Source organism: Xenopus laevis, chromosome 6S (genome assembly GCF_017654675.1).
Source record: "Xenopus laevis strain J_2021 chromosome 6S, Xenopus_laevis_v10.1, whole genome shotgun sequence".
NCBI classification, from domain to species: domain Eukaryota; kingdom Metazoa; phylum Chordata; class Amphibia; order Anura; family Pipidae; genus Xenopus; species Xenopus laevis.
In genome coordinates, this window is record NC_054382.1 from 41,181,634 (window position 1) to 41,208,654 (window position 27,021).

Sequence of the window (27,021 nt, forward strand, 5' to 3'; positions counted from 1 at the left end):
ATAAGAATTTGTCATACAGCAAAACTACAACCACCTTACACACAACCTCTAGCGGAGCCACAGATAATGTTTTCAAAGCAATAATCATAATGCAGTGTGTAAATAATATAAAAATATTTCCATTACAAGCATCAGCCTAAAGCCAACTACATGCACATTTACCTTTTTCCTTTGAAGTTCTGCTCTCAGGAAATGGCACTCTTCCTGATTCAACTGAAGCTCTTGCTCCAGTGACCGCATTTTCAAGTCTTTGTTCATTTTTTCAATCTCCCAGTCACTTGGATGTTTGTTTAAGGATTTCATGACTATAAAAATATATTCTGTTAAATAGTTTCCTTTTCATAAAAATGAAGACTTCGCAGAGAACATCAGTTACAGCTTATGGAATATATGGAAAGTATCCTAATCCTCAAACAGTACAGTGATCGCTAACAATTTGAGTGTTAATTAAAGGGGTTCTCTACCCCAAAAACCGTTGGTTTGTTTTTTTGCATAGTGAATATATTTTGAGCAACTTTCCAATATACTATACATTGAAACAACTCTAATTTTGTAATAATATTGCAAGCAAGCGGATTGAAATATCAGAACCAGAGGAAAAAAAGGAATATGCAAATAGTTTTCAATAGCAACTACATTTACAAACGGAAAACAAAAACACGGATACTGTTTAACACCTTCACTGCCAGCAGATTTGGCTAATTTGATTGCAAGAACATTTTTCGGACATTTTGGTCTCTTTCACTTTAAGGGCCTTTCCGGAGGGGGGAGTCTTTTAGTTTACCCAGGAAAACAATATATTTTTCTTTTGGGACACCCAAGCTTTCAAAATATGCTAGGATGTTGGTGTAATTCTACTTCTATGACAAAATATCGGCTTAAATAGTATCAGTGCCTATAAAAAATAAAATTTTTCCCATAACACATAAATCAGAAAAATGTATTTTATGCATTTTTTTTAAAATTTGAATCAAGTTTTTATAATTCGAATTTGATTAGAGCTTTCAGGTTGTTCAAAAAATTTATTTTAATTTAGAAATTTCGACTAGTCGAATTTATGGGAGTTTAGTGGAGTTTAAAAAAAAACACGAATTCGAAATTTGAACCTTGATTGGCCTTTAACTGTTCTAAATTGATACATTTGTTATCTTTAGCCATGCGGAGCAGAATCCCTGAGCTTCATTAAAGGCAGCTGTTAGAATGGATACAATAGTTGCTAATATTTCACAGATGCTGCTGAGAAATGTATAAAATAATTGTATTAACTAAATGTAGCAAATTGTAAACAGTTCTGAATCCTCCAGGGTACAGAGCTGCCAGACTGAAACACTTGAGACAGAAACATTAAACTTTAAACTTAAATTTTGGGGAAACAGCAAAAAATAAAAGATGGAAAGCAACTGGAAAAAGTATTTGCTTGCAGTGAACAATCTGAAAACAACTGAACTGAAAAAAAGTGTTTGGAAGGACAACAACCTATTTCAAGATATTTTTCACATGTAAAGGTTTCAAAATGGATTAGAATATATGCCAGATTTTACATTATATGCAATATGTCCATGAAAATACACCATATTTTTGTGCCATATAGAAGTATCAACCATTTAGTAATAGCAAGAATGATTAACCTAAAGGGAAAATTTATCATATCATACATTTCCTTAAGGCTAAAAAACTTTACTATATAAATCCCAGCTGAATGTGAGAAAGAGCTCTACATTATGAAACTTTATATATTTATGGTTTGCCATTTTTGCAGCCAAGCACAGGAGCAATCCGATTGCTTTACCTTGGTGAGTATCCAGTTCAGTTCTTATTTGCAGTAGCTCCAGGTCTTTTGACTGCAGCTGTTCATTTAGGGTTTTTGTACATTCAAGTCTCTCCTTTTCCTGTACATAAATGAGTCGAAAGTATAAAAGTGGAAATATAAATCACTGAAACAACTCTCAATAACCTTAGACTCCACAACATTAATATGATATATTATTAACATATAATATAATTTACAACAAACACTTATGGCCACCAGAGGTGAAGGAATGCCTTATTAATTAATGAGCCTACGAAAGCTCTATGGTGTCATCATTCAGTGTTAACAACTTACTCTTTATAGCATTTTTTTTTCTTTTTCCTCTCTTCAGCAGTGTCCAAATTAAAATAGAAGTATTAGATTTACAGTGTTGTGCACATTAAGTATCTGAATGAAGAGCAAGCTAGAGTGTTTTCCAGCAGATGCTCTTGTGTCACCACCAGCCAATAGAAGGCAGTATTCAGAGTGAAGAGCAAGGCTTTGCACTTTATTCTACACGTGCAAAGAGCTTTGCTTCTGGGTGTGTCTTGTGGGACAAGAAACAAAGTGAAAAAATAGGTTGTTTTATATTTTATAACTCAATAAGCTGCATAATAATAATAAGTCATTTTAAAATGAAACATGTAACCCCAAATCTTTTTTAATTAAAATATCAGTACCTGAAACAAAGGTAATTAAAAATCTTAGCTGTCAATCACATATTGATTGCCCTGCCTCTCAGGCATAGAGGCAGGGCAAGCAATTAATCTTACTTTATAATCAGTATTTCCGAAATGTCACTGCACTCCTCACATTTCCCCACCATCCTCACTGTCTTATTGTATAACCAGTGCATTGGCATCAGGTCCCCCATTCTGGCACATAAACAAGATTTTGGGAAGATGCAAAGCTTGCCTTAATAACAATGTTTATAAAAAGGCTGCTGCCTGCTTGATGTGTTTGTGAATTCTAAGACAGAAGAAACAAGATTCAAATAATACAATTGTACAATTATACAATGTAAATAAAGTTTATTTTCTTTGTCAAACCCAAGAGAAAAGAATTTGGAATAATTTCTTATGGTGTCAGATCCCCTTTACCTGGAAAAAGAAGTGGCATAACTCACAACCAATGAAACTCAATCATTAACATCAGAAGCATAGATTTCAGTATCAAATATCACCCCTAGGAATACAAAAAAGGGTGTCACTGTAGCTTAACATGTTTCCTAGCCACTGCCATGTCATCAACTAATTAAATGGCCAAGTCTAATATTACAAATACGATATTCATCATTCTATAGGTCACCAATAGCTTTATTTACTTCCTGGTATTTATATAGCGGCAACACATTTCTGCAGAGCTCCAGAGAGACTATACATCATTGACACCAATGCATGCCAGAGTGGACAATTACAATCTAACGTCCCTATCATATTTACACTATGGTCAATTTTATCAAGGGGGAATTAACCTTCCTGTATAGTTTTTGAAGTGTAGAAGGAAATCAGAATACCTGAAACTGAATTTGGGCCCTATGAAGTGGTTTACATATAAATCAAAACAATTACTTGTTTCATTAGTACTTATCATATTCCCCTAACTTAATAGAAGTTAGGATTTTACCATCTGAAATGTAACATCTGTGGTATCATTGTGTTTCAGGAAACATACAGTGGAAGACATATATTAAAGACCGAAACAAACAAACCTTGGATGGAAAGTTTATTACCAAAAAATGTTCATCTTGTTTAATTGTCTTTGTTCCAAACTGTGATGAATTTACAATATTAGATTATGTTGTTCAATAGTTTGCAATAAACCCAGAAAATAGTGCAGGTATAAAAATTAGGGATGCACCGAATCCACTATTTTGGATTCGGCCGAACCCCCAAATCCTTCGCAAAAGATTTGGCCGAATACCGAACTGAATCCTAAATTGCATATGCTAATTAGGGATGGTAAGGGGAAAATATTTTTTACTTCCTTGTTTTGTGACAAAAAGTCATGTGATTTCCCTCCCTGCCCCTCATTTGCATATGCAAATTAGGTTTCTGATTCGGTTCGGCTGGGCAGAAGGATTCGGCCGAATCCGAATCCTGCTGAAAAAGGCCGAATCCCGAACCAAATCCTGGATTCGGTGCATCCCTAATAAAAATGCTTAAATGGCTACTTCTAAAGGAAAAGTCAAGTCGCTTTTTCATTTCAGTATCCCTGTGTAGCCTACCTCAGCCCAATGTGAACCGCATTAGTTGCGCTCCAGTTTCCCTGCACCGTCGCATTCTTTACACCATTGCGCTCTGATTTACCCAGCAGCCATTTTTTTCTGTATGCGCGCTTCCTCATTCCAATGCGCATGCGCCAATTACCCCATCCTCCTGACCTCTACACTGAGGTTTCTTCCAACGCTTAACACAAGCATGTGCTAGATTTTTTTTGTGAACTGCGCATGTGCGCATCGCCAAATTTCAACGTGCATTCCTAAGGGAGAGGCTGCGCGTGCTGGAAACCAGACGGAATAGAAGAACAACATTGCTGCTTTGTCAAGGACTTCAGTGGTCGGTATGTAAACCATTCTAAAAGGCTTTTCGCTGATAAAATTTATGTTAGGGGGGTTGACATGTCCTTTAAGGTCTCTGGTTACTTACCATCATATTCAATCTGTTTAGCAAGTTGTCACGTTCAATACAAACTTCATAAAAATTTTGCTCCACCAAGCTGGTTTCATTCTTTCCACTTAGCTGGCGGTTTAAAAAAAAAAAAAAAAAAAAAGCATTATTGTATTAAAAACACGGACACACGCCCAGACCCTGTGTTATGAATATTGGTCTTTATCACTATAATAAAATCATAAAATTAGACTTTGCCCTTAAATGACTGTACCAACAAAATTAAAATGCTTTGGAAAATCAAGGCCCTCGAAATGTAAGCGAATCATGGAATTGTAGAATTTAGGGCATCAGCACTATGTAACACAAAAACTCACAAATTCCAAAACCAATAAAAGTTAATTATTAAACAAGCACTTTCCCAGAGATACACGATAAATATATCTACACACACTCACCTGCCACACAACTATATACAATGGAAGGGGCCAGATGTTTTTAAAAATACAGTATTCTTGAATAAAAAATGTGTGTGTATATATGGCTCAATTCACTCATCAATAACCTATGAAACATACATTCTCCTACTAATTTGAATCAAGTTTTTATAATGCAAATCGAATTTGATTAGAGTTTTCAAGTTGTGTAAATTCATACGAGTTTAAAATTTTTTATTAATAATATTAAGAAATAGTGCAAAACAGTAATATCAACAATGCCACTATCCGCCTGTAAACATTTTCCACGGTAAAAGATCGGCAGTGACTGCAAAACGCAAACACTCCTGTTACTCATCTTTATATTAAGACCCTCCCTTATTCATATTCCAGTCTCTCTTTCAAACCAATGCATGGAAGTAAGGGGAATTTAAACCCTTGCAACAACATTGCTGAAATTGCATACTGTGAGCTGCTTAAAAACATTGCTGAAATTGCATACTGTGAGCTGCTTAATAAAAAGCAAAATATCTCAAAAACAACAAATAATAAATGAAAATATATTGCAAATTGTCTCAGAATATCACTCTCTACATCATACGAAAAGTTAGCTCAAAGGTGAACAACCCCTTTAAGAAGCAATTTAACTACTATGGCAGGCAGATAAAGCAGTTCTGCTGCTGTTTCAGCCTGACTGTAAACACTGTGTGCTATACGCATGAAGGCCTGCATTTGATAATCAAAAAATGCTTAATAATTAGCAAGATTTATAAAAGTGTATGAGATGTTTATCTGTAACTAGAAGATTCATGATCTTGCAAAATCAATGACAAGAGGATTAAAATAAGGACCCGTTTGTCTGCAAGACCATGCGTTACAAAATTGGAAGGGATTGTGGATACAACAGGTATGGAGAACATTCTTATCAGCTCTTCTGGCAATCACTCTCAGGGGAACACACAAAAAGCCAAGCGTTATTGAGTAGCCTTGATTCACATTGGTGCTCCGTCACTGGCAACTACTGGACTAAGTTCAAATGTAGAATATGTGAATCAAAGGCAAGGAGCAGAGTACCTGCTAATTAGTGTTTATTGTGCATCCACGCGAACATGTTTCGGGCAGCAAGGGCCCTGCCCTTCTGGCAATCAGACAATGCTAAAACTACAGGTTTGCATACTGAACAAGCATAAAATTAAAAAAAAAAACAAAAAAAAAAAAACTGCACCTTAATAGAGAATGTCACAGTATGCACAAACTAACTGGGTCTCTCTTTTCATTTAAAACAGGCATTTCTTGTTTTCTCTTAAAACGAAAAAGGTTGAGCCGTGACAGACAGGACGATATAGCAAATAGACATAAACATGGTGATGTTTATAGAAAGGTATGTCTGGGAATGTGGGGATCCATTGCACAATATAAAAAATGAATTATTACCAACTGTTACTTTGGCCATTAAGAAGCTCGAGCTGTATTAACAAAATATCTAAATAATTGAAGACTGGCTTCCCTGTTCTTTAATCCTTCTAAATTTAAATTAGGGGTTGGCTGTTCCTTAAAGGAGAATTCAACCTGCAATTAAAAAAAACCCTCCCCCCTACCCTGGGTAGACCCCCCTCCCTCCAGCCTACCTGCCCCCGGGAAAATGCCCCTAATTTTTTTGCTCACCCCTCTGTGCAGATTCTGGCCTCGGAGTTCACAGCAGCCATCTTGTTCTTCTCTGGTAATCTTCGTGTCTTGACTGCATTTTCGGCGCATGCGCAGTTGGAGTAAATTTCCGGTCTCGAACAACTGCGCAGTGGTTCAAGGCTGGAAATTGACTTCAACTGCGCATGCGCCGAAAAAGACTGAAGAAAGAAGATGGCGCCTGTGAACTTCTAGGCCAGAATCTGCACAGAGGGGTGAGTAAAAAATTAGGGGCATTTGCCCGGGGGGGGGGGCAGTTAGGCTGGAGGGGGGGGAGGGTCTACCCAGGGTAGGGTTTTTTTTATTACAGGTCGAACTCTCCTTTAATCCCTTCGATCATATTATAAATGTTTCTTTCTGATATTAGAGAGGGAGATGAGTTAATAACTGCGGCTGCATGAGCCTGCATACTCTCTAAAAAAACACAGCAAGTAAAGCTTTAATAGTAATGTTTTTCTATGGGCGTGAGTGTTAAAACAATCCAATAAAACTAACCTATGGTATTTACAAGCACAAAATAACGAGGCAAGATCAACTTCGAACTATATTTAATTAATATCCAGTTTATAAAATGGGCCAGGAAATAAATGGTCAGCGCAGTATATACTTTGAATTTTCTGTTTATTGAGGCAAGAGTTACATGTGCAAGGTGTACCTTTTCATCCATTTGCCTTAATTTTTTCTTCAGGCTATAATTTTCTTTTTCAGTCTCCTTTAGGCGTTTTTTGATGTCTTCATAAGCGGTGACCAGTGCAAAATGGGAGGCAACAGAAGCCTCGCCAGAAGAAGCGGAGAAAGGAGTGTGTTGGTCTCTCCTCTGCACGCAGTCGGCTTTCTCGTGGGTCAGGATACAGATGTCATCATCCAGTGCAGAATCCATGTCAGCTGAAACAGAACAACAACAACACAGCGTCAGCTCACAGCACTGATAATAATAATAATGTGCCTTTCTTGCTACACGTCATCTCTAACCCGGAGTGACAGGCACCACGCGAGTTCATGTTTAAAACTTACATTTGTTATTGTAGGTACTTGGTATTAATTCCATAATGGTTCGCTTCCTTTTCCAGGCAACAGCCGCACCTCAAGCTGAACTTGCTTTCACTTTTGTGTGCGACTACAGCGCTAGTCAATGTCGCCTCACACTAAACCTGCAAAGTGATTGGACCATACTGTCAGTCCTCAGTCGGGTCGGGTTTCTGTTTCCAGTAAAGACAACCCTGTGCTAATGGTACTAGGGTACGATGCAGTACGGAAAAGTAAAAGTTTTAGGACCTTATCAACCCGCCCCTGGAGTGACGCTACTTCCGGATGTCAAATGATGTCACGTCCGTGTTAGGCATAAAGAACGTCGCTCAATTACACGACTTCCGGCAATGAGCTTTGTAGCTGAGGGTGGGCGGGAGCTGGGAGATTATTCGTCTCGGTGTAAATAAGCCTCGCTATGCCTATGGCGTATGCCCGATTTGTTTGGAAACATTTTAAGACACCAACTAACTCATTGCGTCGTTTCCTAGGCAGACAATGCCTGTCGTGTAGTTCACGTGTCACACAGTAGAAGAAAAACCTATTGCGCAAATCGTAGAACAAGTATATTCACCAAATAGGAGTTTCTTAAAGGAGGTTGTTCACCTTAAAAGTCACTTTTAGTATGTTGTACAGAGTGATAATCTGAGACAACTTGAAATTGGTTTTCATATTTTATTATTGATGGTTTTTGCGTTATTTAGCTCACCAGTTTGCAGTTTCAGCAATTTGGTTGCTAGGGTCTAAATTACCCCAGTAACTATACATTGATTTGATTAAGAAAGATGTGTAATATAATAAGCAATAACAATACATTTGTAGCCGTACAGACGCATTTGTTTTTTAGATGCCACCAGTGACTAGGGTTGCCACCTTTTCAGGAAAAAATACCGGCCTTCCTATATATTTATCTTTTTTTCCCTATTAATAACATTGGGATCAACCATTATTTTTACTGGCCAGGTGGCAACCCTACCAGTGACCCCCATTTGAAAGCTAGAAAGAGGCAAAAGAGAAATGGCAATAACGCAAAATGATTGCTAGAGATTGGATATTCTATAACATACTAAAAGTTTCTCCATGGGTAAACCACCCCTTTAAAGGAAGAGTTCAGTGTGAAAATAAAAACTGTAAATAGAGAGGGTGTGGAAAATAAAAAATGTTTCTAATATAGTTAGTTAGCCAAAAATGTAATGTATAAAGGCTGGAGTGACTGGATGTGTAACATAATAGCCAGAACACTACTTCCTGCTTTTCAGCTGCATAACTCTGAGCTAGTCAGCGACTTGAAGGGGGGCCACATGGTATATATCTGTTCAGAGAGTTTGCAATTGATCCTTAACATGCAGCTCACATTCAAGAGCAACAGATATGACCCATGTGCCCCCCCTCAAGTCTCTGATTGGTTACTGCCTGGTAACCAATCAGTGGAAACCAAGAGAGCTGCAAAGCAGGAAGTAGTGTTCTGGCTATTATGTTACGCATCCAGTCACTCCAGCCTTTATACATTACATTTTTTGCCTAACTAACTATTAGGGATGCACAGAATCCAGGATTCGGCCTTTTTCAGGAGGATTCAGATTCATCCGAATCCTTCTGCCCGGCAGAACCGAAGCCGAATCCTAATTTGCATATGCAAATTAGGGGTCGGGAGGGAAATCGCATGACTTTTCGTCACAAAACAAGGAATAAAATGTTTTTCCCCTTCCCACCCCTAATTGCATATGCCAATTAGGCTTTGGTTCGGTATTCGGCAGAATTTTCACAAAGGATTCGGGGGTTCGGCCAAATCCAAAATAGTGGATTCGGTGCATCCCTACTAACTATATTAGAAACATTTTTATTTTGCACAGCCTATCTATTTACCCAGTTTTTATTTTTACACTGAACAATTCCTTTAAGATGGAATAAAACGAGGTGACTGGCAAAAAGACGTGTTTCTATCACATTCCCTGGCCAATGTCCAGTACTGAAAATTGGAATATTATTATTATTGAGGATATATTTGCATATGGTCCATCATTTTCTCTGAGTTTATTATATTTATTAAACCTGTTTGGCTCTAGCCATGATAAAGCTTTCCATTTAGCCACTGGGCAGATGAGTATGCCTGGGTGCCAGAATAAAAAAAAAAACCTATATAACATATTGTGGGCCACCTACTTGCAGCTTTTAAAGCACATTTAAAACCAAAGCAATCTCAATAGCAAGTAATTTTTGGCATGATTGAAAATGCAAGTGAGAATTTAAATAAATATGTAAAAAGTTCTATTTGTTTGTGTTCTTGCCTTTAAATACTATTATTCATGTTACAGTACAGGCTGTACCAAATATGAAGTACTAAGGGAGTTTATAAATGTCGCTGGGCAATTTTTGCTGCTTAGTAAATTTACCCCATAGAATGAATTTATAATGAACTTAGAACTTAGACAAGTAGGTTTCCATAGCCTTAAAGGGAATGTATGGTCACAAATTAAAATCCCCCTTTGGCTTTGGGGAATGAATAGAATCCTTTTTTGCAATTAATTATTTTAGTTTTGAGTTGAGCGCAATTAATTCCCCCACATACCTGCTCTTTCAGCAGAGCCCAAAACCTTCATGGCCCGTTGCTGTCTCTCTTGCTTGGCCCGCCTGACTCTTCTGTTTGTCCCACCAGCCTACTAATGGAAGACGAGTAGGCAGTAAAGCAACGGTGAGAGTGACGGTGAGGCATAATGAGCAGATGTCTGCAAACAATACTGCCTAGACACCAATATTACAACTAAAAATATACACTTGCCAGTTCAGGGATGAGTTGTTTTATTGTAGAGTGCATTATATGCAGTGTAATTTAGAAATAAAAAAATACATCATAAAAATCATGACAGAATCCCTTTAACAAAATTACTGTCTGATTAAGGCAGCTGTATAACCTGCATCACAGCTACAATAGAACCTGTTTTGCAGATCCTGTTGACATCACTAGCATGAAAAGCATTCTGATCCTCAGTTCCATCGTTTATAATGTCAAAGTAATGTTTTCACTATGCATTACCGTATCAGTGTTCCCAGAAAGTATTATGAATCTCCTTCTTTCTTGGCTTGGTTTGCCACATACTTGGCATAATGGGAAAACTCATAGACAATCCCATTATAATTAATGTGGTTATATAGTATAAATATATATTGTTAAGTTTGACAATAGTATGTGTTAGCAGTTCTTTTGTTCACACATGTTGCTTGGCTGCCCACGACATAGCTACAGTTTTAATAGGGCAAGCCTTAAGAGGAAAAAGGAAATGTTGTGGGAGCACTCCATGGGTAAATAAAAATGTACCACGTCAAGGTAAAAACCCATATTGTGGTCCCTAACAATTTACCTGTGGTCATAATATCTCCTCCCAGCATAAGACCATTACCTGAAATAAAGGTCTCTTGACCTGGGCATTGGTTTCAATCATAGGGCTTAGTCCTCCCCTGCCATTAGCTTTCAAAGGGGAGAGATAACCTAGACCCCAGCATTGGTTCCATGAGATTAATCCTCCCCCGCTTGCGGCTTTTAAGAGAGAGAGCCTGCCCAGACCAACACCCATTTCCAAAGGCATTGTTCCACCATTTAAAGGGAATGTGCATTGATCAATTTCTCTTCTTTTTCCCTATGTCTGTAGTTAATTTGGCCAGATCGGTAGCACTTCCATTATATTTTTATTTAGCCATGGAGTGCTCCCACAACCTTTTCTTTTTGCATTTTGTATTGTAGCAGATCTATTCTGTTCTAAAGTTCAACAGCTATGCTGCAGGCCAGGCTTCCATGTGGTTGTAGCACCCCTACACCTGTCCCTTTAAATGGCGGAACAATGCCTTTGGAAATGGGTGTTGGTCTGGGCATTTTCTCTCTTAAATGCCGCAAGCGGGTGCCGACTAATTTACGATTGCGAAACTTCACCAGCGTTCGGCTGTCGAGACGCAACTTTGCATTTTAGTGAATTAGCGTAGTGGTAGCAAATTTGCGCCTGACAAAGTTGAACGAAATGTGGCAAAGCTTTTGTAGGCGAATATTTGTTTAGTGAATTTGCCTCACGAGTTAACAGTTGTGCATGGAGAGGCAGTCTGAATAGATGGTGTGTTTATAAATTCCATAATTTTGGGATCCGTGGCTTCCATGGCTGTCTTAAAATATATATTACTCTTTCTGTTGGAATTTGGAGCATCTGGGTAAAGTTAAATTGAGCAAGCTGTGCTTACATCCATTTTAATGAATGTTAATGAACAGGAAACATTTAACTGATTTTTTTTGTGTTTTTAAATATTTTATTAGCTGCAGAAATTGCAGGCTAAATCTAGGGCCCTCCTTGATTAAAGATTCTACCAATTCAAGGTCAAGATGTTCTTAGAGACCAGCATTAACTGTATGTACCTACTTCAGCTTCTGACTCTCCTTCAAATGAATCTGTTGATCTGTGCTTCCTAAGGCAGAAAGTTAGTTAAGATGGTGTTAGGTTAACAGAGGCAGTAACTTTTTTTAATGTAAAAAATATAGTTTTCACTAGCAAAGTTCACAGTTTGGGACATAAACTGACTAAAAGGTGTTTGTATCTAGTTCATTAATTTCAGCATCGTCCAGGCAAAACAACGCCTGAATGAAAAAATAATTTTGAACATACTGTATATTTTAATAAATTATGTGAATTCTTAGAATAAGAATCAACCCCTTAAATGCATATAGATATACTATTGGCAGGAGAGACCAAATCTGATGAAACAAAGCTAACATTAGAAATTAACCACACAGAATAAAAGGGAGGGGGAGAAATGAAATTTACTTTCTGCAATGAAATAGCAGAATAAACACTGACTCATCGGTTAATTTAAAGGGTTAAGTAAAAAGCAACAGTAGAAATACGGATGGGGGCAGTTCTGGAATTGGGGATGGATGCACAGCAATGCCATCCTTCCACTTTTTTTATTTCTGTGAAATAGCATCCCCTCAGTGGGCATGCAAGAATTTTAATTTTTTTATTGTTATACTGGAGATCTCAGATATCATTTGCTCCTCCCAACTCATGCATGCAAATGAAATTGAGAAGTTAAAATGCACAAGTTAAAAGAGTAAATAGAATATAAAAAAAAAAGAGAGAAAAGATTGCTGGTAGAGTAGTAGAAAATAGAATTGTGGAGGCATGAAGAAGGTGGATATATCAGAGATGGTTATAAAGAACAGGAAGGAACATAAAAAGGGAAACAAAGAGGAAAAAAGATAGAGAACAGTAGCAGATGAGGAATGGTGAGAGAATGATATATATAATATAATGTGGGGTAATAATATGTTAGGGTTTTGCTGTGTTATGACAAACAATATACAGGTGCAGTGCTGTGTTGGAAGCCAAGAAAAGTCTATGCATACTGGGCTTCAAGCTGTTCATTAGAAAGAAAAACCAAAATGGAAATAGCAAAATGGCTTTGCTTTAAAGTGGGTGAAACCACAAACTGTTGTGGGTGAAGCTTATTATAACAGTGGGTGTGGTTTATATTTGTGGGAGGGGCTTGTTTTTTTGCACGCTGTGTTATGCATGGCACATGTAGCATCCCTCCATTTTTTCACCCTAATTCAAGCACTGCTGGGGGGTACTAGGTTGTTAAGCTCTCCACAGTAATACTCTTTCCTACTTCATTCTGGTACTCCTTTTCTTGAAATGACTGTGGTAGGAAGTAGAAAGATACTATCTTTCAGTTCCCTTTAAATAATCTATATACACAGCTGCCCATTCTTTACCTTATAAATAGCCAGTCAGAAGAGAATAGTCAAAGATGGCAGTTGCAACCTCTGCATCTCTTGTATGCTTCCTTCAGGCACAGGCTTACATATGCAATGTCACATGCATAGCAGAAGCAGATCCTGCAGTCTTCTGTAGGTAAGAGAAACCCATTGGCATATACTTTGTGGGGGATAACAAATATGAAGGACAAGTTGCTGGGGGGCCTTTGAAAACTATTATTTCTTGTTCATTTGCACAGAAGGTAGAGTTAACCATCGGTAATTATTGCCATAGAAGGCACAGGATTCTTTTGCTGACTGCACAAGCAACACAAGAATGACTCAAATAATCTTAAAACTTTATATATACTGTACTATATTTACTGCTATATATATATGTACCCAATACCAATAGCTCGGGACTCTCCCAGTGGGACCCTGCAGTGCCCACATCAAGACCCTTCCGTCCAATCCATTGTGATCACCCACCCAGTACTCTGAAGGTGCATTTCATCCATGAATCCTGATTTGAAATTGCTGCTTGGAACTGAACACGAAAGTATAAGTGGTGAAAGCTGTGCGTGTCAGTACATGAACTGTAAGGAATTTCCAGAGTGAAGAAGCATCACTGCTGTGGCAAGCTGGCTGCTTGAACACGTAACTTTTAGGGGGATTAGTCAATGGTGAGCAGGCAGCATAGGAAAAAGGAGCATGAAGACAGGGACACACAGCTTCTTCAAGGATAACACATGTTTATTTTCCCACTTTTCACAAACACAGTGTATTGTCCACAGACACAGGGGTGACCATTTTATCATTCAAACAAATAATAAAATAAAAACCTAGCCCACTGGGCACTACCTTCCAACTCTGGAGCAGTCCCTGACTAGGCTGGGCCCCTTGTGGACTACCAGCAAACAAAACAATTGTTATGGCTCACCCCTGTACTCACAGTCTTGGAGTGAACCTTTTAGCCTCCTGGCTTTTCTCCAATGTCCCACACAGACAACAAATCTAGCTCTTAGTCACAGCCACGGGCTCCCTCTGCTTCATGCAGGATCAGGCGGCACTCCCAGCTCCTCTGGGAGTTCCTAACACAGCCAGGTCTCCTACCTGCTGTGCCCTGTCGAGAGACACACTCTCCCATTCTAATTAACTCTAAATAGCCTTTCCACAGGACGGCTTTCCTGTGGAAGGTGAACTCCAATCTATGGACTGGATCTGCGGAATGGAGTCCCTGGCTACTAAAGTCTTTAAACAGAGCACTGATTCTCTGTTTCATAACTCCCTTCCTGGAGCCTATCTCAGTACCTGGGGAGAAATTAAAGGCTAGAGTGACCTTTTTCCTCCTTTTCCTTGTCACTCTACCACACTGCTGACAGCCAAAATTATAAGGAATCAGCAGAGAAGGTTGCTAGTCCTGAGATTTGTCCATGAGAATAAAAATAATGGGAGGTGTGTGTGGCAATGAAGAAAATACTCTGTGACTTCACACCAGGGGACAGATTTATCAAGGGTCGAATTTCGAAGTGTAAAAAACGTAGAAATTCGAATAGCATTATTTCGATATTCGAAGTCGAAGTTTTTTTAAATCCTTCAAATCGAACGTTTTGAACGATTTAATCGATCAAATGATTTTACTTCGACTTCTAAGAACTTAGCCAAATGTTGGCTATAGGTTCTAGGAGGTCCCCATAGGCTAACATAGCAATTCGGCAGGTTTAAGGTGGCGAAGTCGAACTTTTTTTTCGATTTTCGAAGTCGAGCTTTTTTACTTCGAATCAAAGTCGAAGTTAAGCCTATTCGATGGCCGAAGTACCCAAAAATTTGTTCGAAATTCGAAGTTTTTAAATTCGAAAATTCACTTCGACCCTTCGTAAATGTGCCCCATAGTGTCAGCTTGTCAAAGCAAATCTTGTGGGTATTTACAAGATGGAGTCTCACACCAAAAGTTCCATAGGACAGTTATTTTGTATAACCTCCTAACAGATATTTTGTCATAAACATTTCTAGAATATAAAAACAAATGTTCCCCCTACTTAAATAAAAAGGCTATCAAATTAATGAAAACATTTGTGATATAATATCTAAGTACAGGTATAGGATCCCTTATCCGGAAACCCGATATCCAGAAAGCTCCCATAGACTCCATTTTATCCAAATAATCCAAATTTTTAAAAGTGATTTCCTTTTTCTCTGTAATAATAAAACAGTAGCTTGTACTTGATCCCAACTAAGATATAATTAATCCCTTATTGGAAGCAAAACCAGCCTATTGGAGTTATTTAATGCTGAATTTCTAGTAGACTTAAGGCATGAAGACCCAAATTACGGAAAGATCCGTTATCCGGAAAACCCCAGCTCCCGAGCATTCTGGATAACAGGTCCCATACCTGTAGTACCTGATTAATATTATGAGCAAGTCCCTACATTCAAAACACAGTCCAATTTCTTCCACCATTTAAATGTAGGCAATGTCTAAAATATGATGTTATAGCCTAAAAACTATCACGGTTGTCATTACACAATATAAGCAGCAATCTCAATTATTCATGTGCCTTTTATTACATTCCAAATGTCAGATGCTTTCCACCTTTCTCTTGTAGAGCTCAGCAGCCATCTCCTATCAATAAAACACTTTATGCCCATTCTTCTTTTTTTATTTATTAGCTATGCACAAATAAGTCAATTACAATATAAATAATTGTTAATAATAGTCGTTACAAAGGTATATTTGTTTCAGTGAACTAAAATACTCCTCTAATGAGATGATTTTTGGCGGGGAGAAAAAATTTGCAGAGCTTGTGTTTTTTATATATCATTTTTTACCACAAAGTAGAACTGGTGACAATATTCTATTGATTAAATGGGAACAAAGTTTCCCACAAAGCAAGTTAGAGGTTATACTGAAAAGGTTGAAATTATAGATGGAAATCATTTTCATTTCAAGGCATAGGAACAAACCATTTTTCAACAAAGGCAACCCCTTGTGAGTGTCATTTTTCCATATCTGCATGGTATTATTGTGTCCCTGAATACCTAGTTGGTAAAATGATGCTTATAGATATCAATACATTGTTTAAATGTTTGTTGTTTAAATAATGTAAAATGATTGGCATATAAATTACAGAAAGAAATCCTCAGCACTTCATATAACCCACCCTGTAGCATTGACCATCTGCTAAGAAGCACCCTTGTGCCAACTCTCCATCTAACCCTATTATGGAGGTTGACCAGCTGCTAGAAACGCTAAACCATTATTTGTATTTAAAAATTAAGATTGCCAGTGCATAGTTTGCCTTTAAATATAATTGTTACAAAAAGTGATACCACAATACCACATTTTGCCCAAAATATGTAATGTAAGCTCCAATATCACGTCAAGTACAACCTCATTGTATGAGTGTAGAGTCCTACACTGTCTATTATATTAAAACAAAAGTGAGCTATTCTATAGCCTAGACCTCTGAATTTTCAGTAGAGTACATTTGAAAAGGCCTGACTTGCCCTCTAAGTTATTTACAGAATCAGTTCATGAATAATAAAGGATAATGCACAACCCAGATCAATAAATACAAAATAAAACAAATGCAAATAGCTGTTCAGTTGTGTTGGGGATCTTTTATAATCTAAGATGATTCTTATTCAAAGATTTAACCCTTTTCTGGTTGGGTCAGCTACACTTCTGAAACTGGAGTGACGCATTGCTAGACGAGTGGGGACTACACCGTTGACAGAAAAAGGGCTTATAGATCTAACTATTTCTCAAACAAACTCAAATAAATATAGTGCTAATTTTTCTGTTTATTTTGATGTTTTTTTCTAAGTTTGAAGTTCTCTGCTCTCTGTCTGTTAAAGGGGTTGTTTCCCTTCAAACACTTTTTTCAGTTCAATTGGTTTCAGATATAAAGACTTTTTACGACAACGTTCTATTTGTGACAGTTTTTCTAATATTGAAGTGTAACGGGTTTTTTATATAATTTTTTTTATATAATATAAGGCTAATTAGTAATGAATACAGATAATTACTACATGGCAGCACAGAAACCAGTGCAATTATCATCAGAATGTAATAATCAGCCCTGTAGCATCAGCTTATATTACAGGCCAAGCTCATTTTCTGCTTGATAATTTGTGACAAACCCTAAGCTTAGCGTCTCAACAGCTGCTCAGAGCCCACTGAGCATGTGAGTGTCGGCAGACACTTTCCAGGATGGTGACCCCCTGTGACATGTTTGAAGTCCTGGATCATTGCTGCTATTGAGAAGCTAAAACTTTAGGCTGCTGCAATATATTTTGTATATAAAATATGGCATTTTTAGCCATATTAGTTTTTAAGGTTTAGTTCTTTCACAGCAATTCAGTGACAGGCAGGCACCACTCCGGAACATCCATCAAATAAATCGTCGAATCCAGGAGCCAAAATTGAAGTATAAAAATAAAATGTGTCTTTATTTTACATTATGTCTAAAAGATAAAACCTTACGCATTTCGTGTCATACAGGGTATCTAGTTCTTCTTTAACTGTTTCTAAATTGATACATTTAGTTGATACATTTGTTATCTTTAGCCCCACTGAGCAGAATCCGAGTTTCATTAAAGGTGGCTGTTAGAATTGATACAATAGTTGCTAATTTCCCACAGATACTGCTGAGAAATATATCAGCTAAATTTATCAATTAAATGTAGTAAATTGTAACAGTTCAGAATGCTCCTGGATCACTTTGCTGTCAGACTGAAACACTAGAGACAGGACCATTAAACTTACATATTAGGAAAATGGTAAAAAAAAATTTCCTGTGCAAATTTGTGATTTTTCTTTCATTGTATATACATTTTACCATTTTCAAAATGCGAACTTGAAAAAGATCAGTTTCTGATAAATATATTTATATGGGTCATTTACCAAGTGCAGGGCAGATTATCATGTTTTGTCCACCCTTATACGTTCCTATTGCAGAATGGATGCAGATGTCTGCTGTACAAAAAAAGGGACCTGCACTTGTCCTATGAATTGAGTGTTGCCTGCATTTGGCAGCACTGTGTTCATGAGTGGAAAGCAGGTCTGTGCATCAAGCTATGGAGCGATGTCTTTGCTGCCTGCTTATGGCAGGCTGCAAGTATGGGACTGCATTACACCCACCCTCTCTGTGTTTTGTGCTTCATGATGAATTTTTAATCTGGTGCGAGATGTTTTGCGAAGGAGCACAAAGTAACACATCTATAAGGCAATTTGTGTTCCTTTGCTTGCAACAAGGGCATACCCCTCAACACTTTAACTTTAAGGGGTTGTGTCCCCTCTACTGTCTGACATATTCTTGGTTTTGACACACTATTAAACTAATTTCATGTTTACCCAAGTCTGGTTTTGCAAATATTATAATAATATTCCAAAAAAGACAAGATACATTAATTTAAAAAACAATATAATTAGCCATAACTTCCAACCTTTCCAAATAGGCCAAAAGCCAGCACATATTAAACTGACTTAGCTGCATACTTTTATGTCAACTTATGTAAACAATAGAGGAGACCCTTACACATGGTTTTCTGTATGACATTAAAAGATTCATACTTTACATTACTGTAAAGGAAAAGTAAAGTCATTGTTTGTTTGCATTCAAGAAAATCCTATGGCAAAAGCCTTGTAGTTAAAAGAAAATAACACACTGACATAGCTTGAAAACACATTGTACTGTTTGCTCATTGCAGAACAAATGCTTATCTATACACATAATAACTGTATTTACACAAACTGGAACTTATACTGTACTTTGTTGCCACCTTCTGGAACATAACTGCATATGCATATTGCATATTGTACATTATCTGACATTTGCAGACATAAATCAGATGGACATAACTAAGAATTCTCAAAGGGGTTGTTCACCTTCAAACATTTTTTCCAGTTCTGTTGGTTTCAGATTGCTCACCAGAAATAAAAGCTTTTTCCAGTTACTTTTTATTTGTGACCTTTTTTCTAATATTGAAGTTTAAAGTTTAATTTTTTAAAGCAGCTCTGGGACGAGGGGTCTCCAGCTTTGTAACTGTTCTAAATTCAGTGTTGGACTGGCCAGGCCCTAAATAGGCCCCCGCCGGGCCAGACCCCTCTCCCGATCAGATTGTGCAAACAAAAAAGTTTTCTTTAGGCGCCGCACAGTGCCATCTGTGCATGCGCGCAGCGCCATGCATGCAGGAGTGCCGAGCGGCGCCTTTCAAGCAGGCGCGCTGAGCAGCGCCTTCACGCAGGCTAAAAAGCCTCTCCTAGTAACTTTAAAGGAGAACTAAACCCCCCCGGCCCCCCTCTATGCCTTCCCCCTGCTAAGTTTTACCCCAGAATTATGTCCCATGTAGGATTACTGACCACAAATGCAGAGAGAGCGCAGCGGAGCTCACAGGCGCCATCTCGCGGCACTTTGGTAATCTTCTGGTCTTCTTCCAGCGCTTTGACAATTTCCGTCACTTCCTCGCATGCACAGTTGTAAGAAACCGGAAAAATGCTCCAACTGCGAATGCGCCGAAACGCCACTCACAATTACAAGGAATACTGAAGCACCGAAAATGGTGGCCGTGAGCTCCACTGCGCTCACTCTGCATTTTGCAGTCAGTAATCCTACAGGGGACAGAATTCTAGTGTAACACTTAGCAGGGGGGAGGGGGGCCATTGGGGACTTATCACCGTGGGGGGTTTAGTTCTCCTTTAAGAGACAAATATCTGGTTATTAAAATGGAAATTCGACTGTTCTACTGCAGAGAGTCTGCTAGACCACACTTCAAAGCAATACAGGTAAGAGCGATGGGGTGGCATGGCAGCGGCTGCCTTAGGGTGGATAGGGGCCAGAATTGCCACTGGCATTTAGAAAGCAGGCAAAAAAAGTATATTTAACAATAAATGGGCCCAAGGAAGGCACAACTCATGGCATTATATTCTAGGTTCTAATAATTTAACCATTTTTTTTACCAAATGTTAGCACTAACCCCATGTTTCCAACATTAACTTTTGTCATTGCCAAGTGCTTGATGTTGCTATCCTTAGTAGAGACTAAAAAAAAATTTCAAGGTCAAAATGATTCATTTAAAAAATAAAAAACACAGTGCACTGTGTCCAACTTTTTCATAAACCCAGATGTTAAAAACACTCAAGCCCTGGGACCAGGTTCTAATACCACTTGTGGTAGTCTGCACATGGGGCACTGCAGCTGGCTATGTCTTATATGGCAAAATGGTATATTTTTGAGCTGAAAAAAACCTTCCAATTTAGTGATGTATGTGTTTTCTCCACTGACATAGCATGTGTTACCTATGCCACAAGCAACACTAAGAAGACAACGGGAGTTTAGGGAGATTAATGCGTGGCTGAGAGATTAGTGCAGGGAGGAGGGTTTTGGGTTTTTGGAGAACTGGGCTGATTTCTCAGTCGGCTACAGGCTCTTTGCTAGGGATGGACTGCACCTCAATGATGATGGTGCAGCTGTTTTGGGGGAGAAGATGGCTAGACAGTTGGAGGAGATTTTAAACTAGCGTGGGGGGAGGGTTCAGTAAAAGATTCAGTGGAAGTCAGGTTAAATGAGATAGTGGGCAAAGGAAGGGAAAATGGGGGGGTGGAGATTTGGTTGGGGGTACTGTTAAGGATAGGGAGGACCACATGACATTTGTTCAATATGGTACCAGTATTAAATGTATGTTTGCAAATGCAAGGAGTCTGACTGGAGGGAAAAGGAGGTGCTGGAGGGAAAATATGACGTGATTGGTGTGGCCAAAACATGGCTGAATGAGTGGCATGGCTGGGCAGTTAATATCAGCGGCTATACTTTGTTTTGGAGGGACAGAGGCAATAGAAAAGAAGGAGGGCTATGTCTGTTTGTTAGGCAGGATTCAAAAGCTTATATAAAGGAGGAGGTGTTAGAAAATGAGGGCACAGAAGTCTTATGGGTGGAGTTCTTCACCAATTGTAAAGATTCCATCAAATTAATTGTAGGCGTATGCTATAGACTCCCTTATGTAATTGACGAAGAGGAGGCTAAGCTCCTGATGCAAATAGAAAAGGCTGCTAGTTTGGGTAAGGTAATGATAATGGGGGACTTTAATTACCCAGATATTGACTGGATCAACAGTACTGCCAGATCAGTTAATTGGAACAAGTTTATAAACTTGTTGCATGACAATTTTATGGCACAGGTTGTTGAGGAGCCAACCAGGAAAAATGCTATTCTGGAGCTAGTGATCTCAAATGACCCAGAACTTATAGAAAATGTGTAATCATTGAACCCCTGGTTAATAGTGACAATAATGTTATGTAATTTAATGTCTGGTGCAAAAAACAAATATACACTTGGGCAACAAAAACCATGAATTTCAGAAAAGCTAATTTTAGTGCCTTGAGGGCTGTCCTTCAGAGAATTGATTGGGGCATTAAGTTTTCAGCTAAAAACACAGAACAGAAATGGTTGTCATTTAAAATCATTACTGTTCTCAATTTATTCCCTTAAGGAGTAAATGTAGAAGTTCTAAGAATCACACTATGTGGCTTAATAATGAAGTAAAAAAGTTAATAGGAAAGAAGAGGAAGGCATTTAAAAACTACAAATCTGTTGGGACAGAAGCTGCATTTAATGAATATAAACACTATAATAAATGTCGTAAATCAGCAATCCGGAAGGCAAAGAAAGGAAATGAAGAGTGCATTGCGGCGGAGGCTAAGACTAACCCCAAGAAGTTGTTTAAATATATTAATAGTAAAAAGATGCAGGTTGAGAGTGTTGCTCCATTAAATAATGGTACCAGTATGGTTGTAACAGATACAGAAAAGGCAAATGTGCTTAATCAGTTCTTTTCTTTATTGTATACAATAGAGGAGTCTGAATTCCCAGGCTTACTTCATAGCTGCACTGATGGCTCAGCTCAATCTAGTCAGTGGCTGACTCAGGATATGATCCATAAAGCTTTAATAAAAATTAATGTAAACAAGGCTCCAGCGCCTGATGGCATACACCCCCGGGTTCTAAGGGAGCTTAGTTCAGTTTTAGACCAGCCCCTATTTCTGATTTTCTCAGATTCACTTTCGTCTGGTGTGGTGCCTAGGGATTGGAGAAAAGCTGATGTCATTCCAATATTTAAAAAGGGATTACGATCTCAGCCTGGCAATTATAGGCCAGTAAATTTGACTTTGGTGGTGGGCAAATTATTTGAAGGCTTTTTAAGGAATCACATTCAAAATGTTGTCCTAGTGAATGGCATTATGAGCAGCAATCAGCATGGCTTTATGAAGGATAGGTCATGTCAGACAAATTTGATTGCTTTTTATGATGAGGTAAGTAAAATGCTGGACAGTGGGAGGGCAGTAGATGTGATCTATTTGGTTTTTGCCAAAGCATTTGATACCGTAACCCACAAACGACTGCTTTCTAAACTAAGGTCTGTTGGGCTTAATGAAGTTGTTTGCACATGGATAGGAAACTGGCTACAGGATTGGTTACAGAGGGTGGTTGTTAATGGTACATTATCTGCTTGGAGTAAGGTTCTTAGTGGGGTCCCTCAGGGCTCGGTATTGGGTCCACTTTTATTTAACTTGTTCATTAATGACTTAGGGGAGGGTATTGTAAGTAATGTATCAGTGTTTGCAGATGACACAAAACTATCCAGCCCAATTAATTCCATCCAGGATGTGGCATCCTTGCAACAGGATCTTGACAAACTGGAAATCTGGGCAGCTAAGTGGCAAATGAGATTCAATGTTAAAAAATGTAAAGTCATGCACCTGGGATGTAAAAATATCCAAGCCACTTATACCCTTAATGGGACTGCACTAAGCAAATCCATTATGGAAAAGGACCTTGGAGTCATTGTAGATGATAAACTTGGCTGTAGCAAGCAATGCCAGTCAGCAGCATCAAGGGCAAATAAGGTCTTGAGCTGTATTAAAAGGGGCATAGATTCACGGGAGAAGGGGTCATTCTTCCACTTTATAGAGCACTGGTAAGGCCCCATCTAGCCCATCTAGCCGTACAGTTTTTGTCTCCATCACTCAAACAGGACATTATTGTATTAGAGAAGGTGCAGAGAAGGGCAACTAAGTTGGTAAAAGGTATGGAAAATCTTAGCTATGAGGAAAGACTGGCCAAATTGGGGATGTTCACGCTGGAGAAGAGGCGTTAAGGTATGATAACTATGTATAAATATATAAGGGGATCATATAATTATCTCTCTAATGCTTTATTTACCATTAGGTCTTTGCAGCTGACACAAGGTCACCCATTCCGATTAGAAGAAAAGAGGTTCTGCCTAAATATTCGGAAGGGGTTTTTTATAGTGAGAGCTGTGAAGATGTGGAATTCTCTCCCTGAATCAGTTGTACAGGCTGATACATTAGATAGCTTTAAGAAGGGGTTGGATGGCTTTTTAGCAAGTGAGGTAATACAGGTTTATGGAAAATAGCTCATAGTACAAGTTGATCCAGGGACTACCGTATATACTCGAGTATAAGCCGACCCGAGTATAAGCCGAGGTACCTAATTTTACCTACGAAAACTGGGAAAACTTATTGACTCTAGTATAAGCCTACACACAACTACAGCCCTGTCTCCCAGCAGCACACATTCTGCCAAAGCGACCCCCCCAGCGATCAACCGGACTTCTTTGCAAAGTTGATGGTGACAGAGAATTGCCAAACGGATTACTGTGTGCATTGTCCCACTGTCCCACTACCATGTGCAGAGGGTGCTGTTTGATATTGCCATCACTGTTAATCTTTTGTATAAGCAACAGAGGGCGCTGTGTGATATTGCAGTCACTGTTATTCTTTCATATAACCAACAGAGGGCGCTGTGTGATATTGCAGTCACTGTTAATCTTTCATATAACCAACAGAGGGCGCTGTGATATTGCAGTCACTGTTAATCTTTCATACAACCAACAGAGGGCGCTGTGATATTGCAGTCACTGTTATTCTTTCATACAACCAACAGATGGCGCTGTGTGATATTGCAGTCACTGTTATTCTTTCATGCAACCAACAGATGGCGCTGTGTGATATTGCAGTCACTGTTATTCTTTCATACAACCAACAGATGGCGCTGTGTGATATAGCAGTCACTGTTATTCTTTCATACAACCAACAGATGGCGCTGTGTGATGTTGCAGTCACTGTTAATCTTTCATATAACCAACAGAGGGCGCTGTGATATTGCAGTCACTGTTATTCTTTCATACAACCAACAGATGGCGCTGTGTGATATTGCAGTCACTGTTATTCTTTCATATAACCAACAGAGGGCATTGTGGGATATTGCAGTCTCTCCCCAAGTGTACTGTTGGTATAGGAATGATTAAAAGTGACTGCAATCTCAGCTACTCGGGTTGGTGCCGCTGACCCGAGTATAAGCCGAGGTAGACTTTTTCAGGACATTTTGGATGCTGAAAAACTCGGCTTATACACGGGTATATATGGTAGTCTGATTGCCATTTTGGAGTCAGGAAGGAATTTTTTCCCCCTCTGGGGAAAATTGGAGAGGCTTCAGATGGTTTTTTTTACCTTCCTCTGGATCAACTGGCAGATAGGCAGGTTAAAAAAAGTAAAAAGGTTGAACTTGATGGACGTGTGTCTTTTTTCAACCTAACTTACTATGTTACTATGTGTTGAGTGTGACATAGCCCTTAAGCTACCTTTATAGATGGAAGGCAAACATACATTACTCAGTTGAAGATTACATTATAAGTGACGGGATAGAATTTAGGACTGGGGAATACGTAGAAATGGATGGACACTTTTAAGTTTAAATCAATAGTACGATGTCTGAGTTTCCAAATTTGTTTTAAATGACAGTAAAGTTCTTAGAAATAGTATCAATTTATTATAGACCCTACAGAAATAGATTTTGTTTTATATATGTATGTATATGTATGTGTATATATATATATATATATATATATATATATATATATATATATATATATATATATATATATATTATATATATAGTGAATAAAGTATTATAAATATATTATATATTATAAATTACCGAGGAGTTTCATGACAATATAAAAGCACGAGGCTGAAGACCGAGTGTTTTTATACAGGTCATGGAACTACGAGGTAACTGCTAATATCCTCATATTTTGCAACTGGGGGTACTTTATTTATTATAATACACAAGTTTCAGTGAGTCATGTGACAGAAATGACATCAGAACTCACCGTTTATAAGGATATTCATGGCTTTTGTGTATTATATATATATATATATATATATTTAATAATCTTTATAAAAGATTTCCAAGCAGGTACATTTAGTTGTTCATTGTAGTGCTAATATCATGACTTCTGCTTCAGTAGTGTAACCATGCAACCCTGGCCCCCGGCAAATATTTTTTCTGGGCCCCCTTGCAAATGACCCAAAATCACAGGCCACACCAGGTTGCACATGAAATAGCAGTTCTGTGGACCCTCCCTCATAGGCCCAATTTTAGTAGGAGCCGAACCACCCCTCACGTGGCCACAGGGTCTCCTTCTCCTATATTTACACTACTGCTCTGGTCCTAAATGTACTGTTTATAATAAGTAACATTTCATTGTTGTTTGTAATGACTTTCAACTGAGTTATTATCATAATATAATAAACTTGAGGCTACCATACCATAATAACAGAGAATAACATAGTAACATTACATTTTTTATGTATTGATTTTAACTTAGAGAAAGATCTCTCGCTCTGTCTTTTTTTCTATTAGTCTTTTTCTCTACCTATAGCATGACTATTTCATGCACAAGGGAGGATGCCATGTTCTGTTCTGTCTATATGTGTGTATTTAGTGGAGGTACTATTCATGACTGAGAGGGTTTTTAAAGAGTGGGTAGGTTAGTCCCAAGGGGTGTGCAGGTTTGAATAAGTATTTGTCTGACACTATGGGGCCCATTTACTAACAATCGAAATTGCAATTTTTTCCACAAAAAAATTGTGGTTTTCCTTTTTATCTCAAAAGCTCTAAAAATTAGAAATTTACCAAGTGAAAAAAAATGCAAAGAAATTTCATGCCAAACTTTGCCACGTAACAGTTCTGTAGAAGTCTATTGGAAGAACACTGATCCTATTGGACCATTTTTCAACCAATCAGAATGTTAGTGGTATTCGGATATATTTTTAGATCGTTCAGTGCTTTTTTTTCCGTTCATACTTTTTATAATTTTAACTTTTAATAAGTTCAATGACAGTTGTGGTTTTAGCATTTGCGAGTTTAGTTGTGGTTTAAAAAACTCTAAAACCTTCAATAAATGAGCCTTCACGTGAGTATATGTGTGTAGGTGAATTGAGAGCAACTCTATGGGGCAGATGCACCAAGGGTCGAATATCGAGGGTTAATTAACCCTCGATATTCGACTGGGAATGAAAATCCTTCGACTTCAAAAATCGAAGTCGAAGGATTTTGTGCAAATACTTAGTTCGAACGATTGAAGGAATAATCGTTCATTTGAACGATTAAATCCTTCGAATCGAACGATTCAAAGGATTTTAATCCAACGATCGAAGGATTATCCTTCGACCAAAAAAACTTAGCCAAGCCTATGGGGACCTTCCCCATAGGCTAACATTGGGTTCGGTAGCTTTTAGGTGGCGAACTAGGGGGTCGAAGTTTTTTCTTAAAGAGACTGTACTTCGACTATCGAATGGTCGAATAGTCGAACGATTTTTAGTTCGAATCCTTCGATTCAAAGTCGAAGGTCGAAGTAGCCCATTCGATGGTCGAAGTA

The 27,021-nt window shown here is 38.2% G+C and overlaps 1 protein-coding gene across 1 annotated transcript in view; it reads right to left on the minus strand.

Moving 5' to 3' along the window:
- The window catches only part of LOC108719961 (5-azacytidine-induced protein 2), a 33,712-nt gene extending 25,865 nt beyond the window's left edge, over positions 1-7,847 (minus strand). Inside the window, exons 1-5 of the mRNA XM_018269294.2 lie at positions 7,533-7,847; positions 7,174-7,403; positions 4,438-4,530; positions 1,790-1,889; positions 163-305 (exon numbers count right to left, since the gene is read on the minus strand). Of these exons, the coding sequence (XP_018124783.1) occupies positions 163-305; positions 1,790-1,889; positions 4,438-4,530; positions 7,174-7,403; positions 7,533-7,566 (600 nt within the window). The 5' untranslated portion in view covers positions 7,567-7,847. The remainder of the gene's footprint in view (positions 1-162; positions 306-1,789; positions 1,890-4,437; positions 4,531-7,173; positions 7,404-7,532) is intronic.
- Between the last annotated feature and the right edge of the window lie 19,174 nt (positions 7,848-27,021).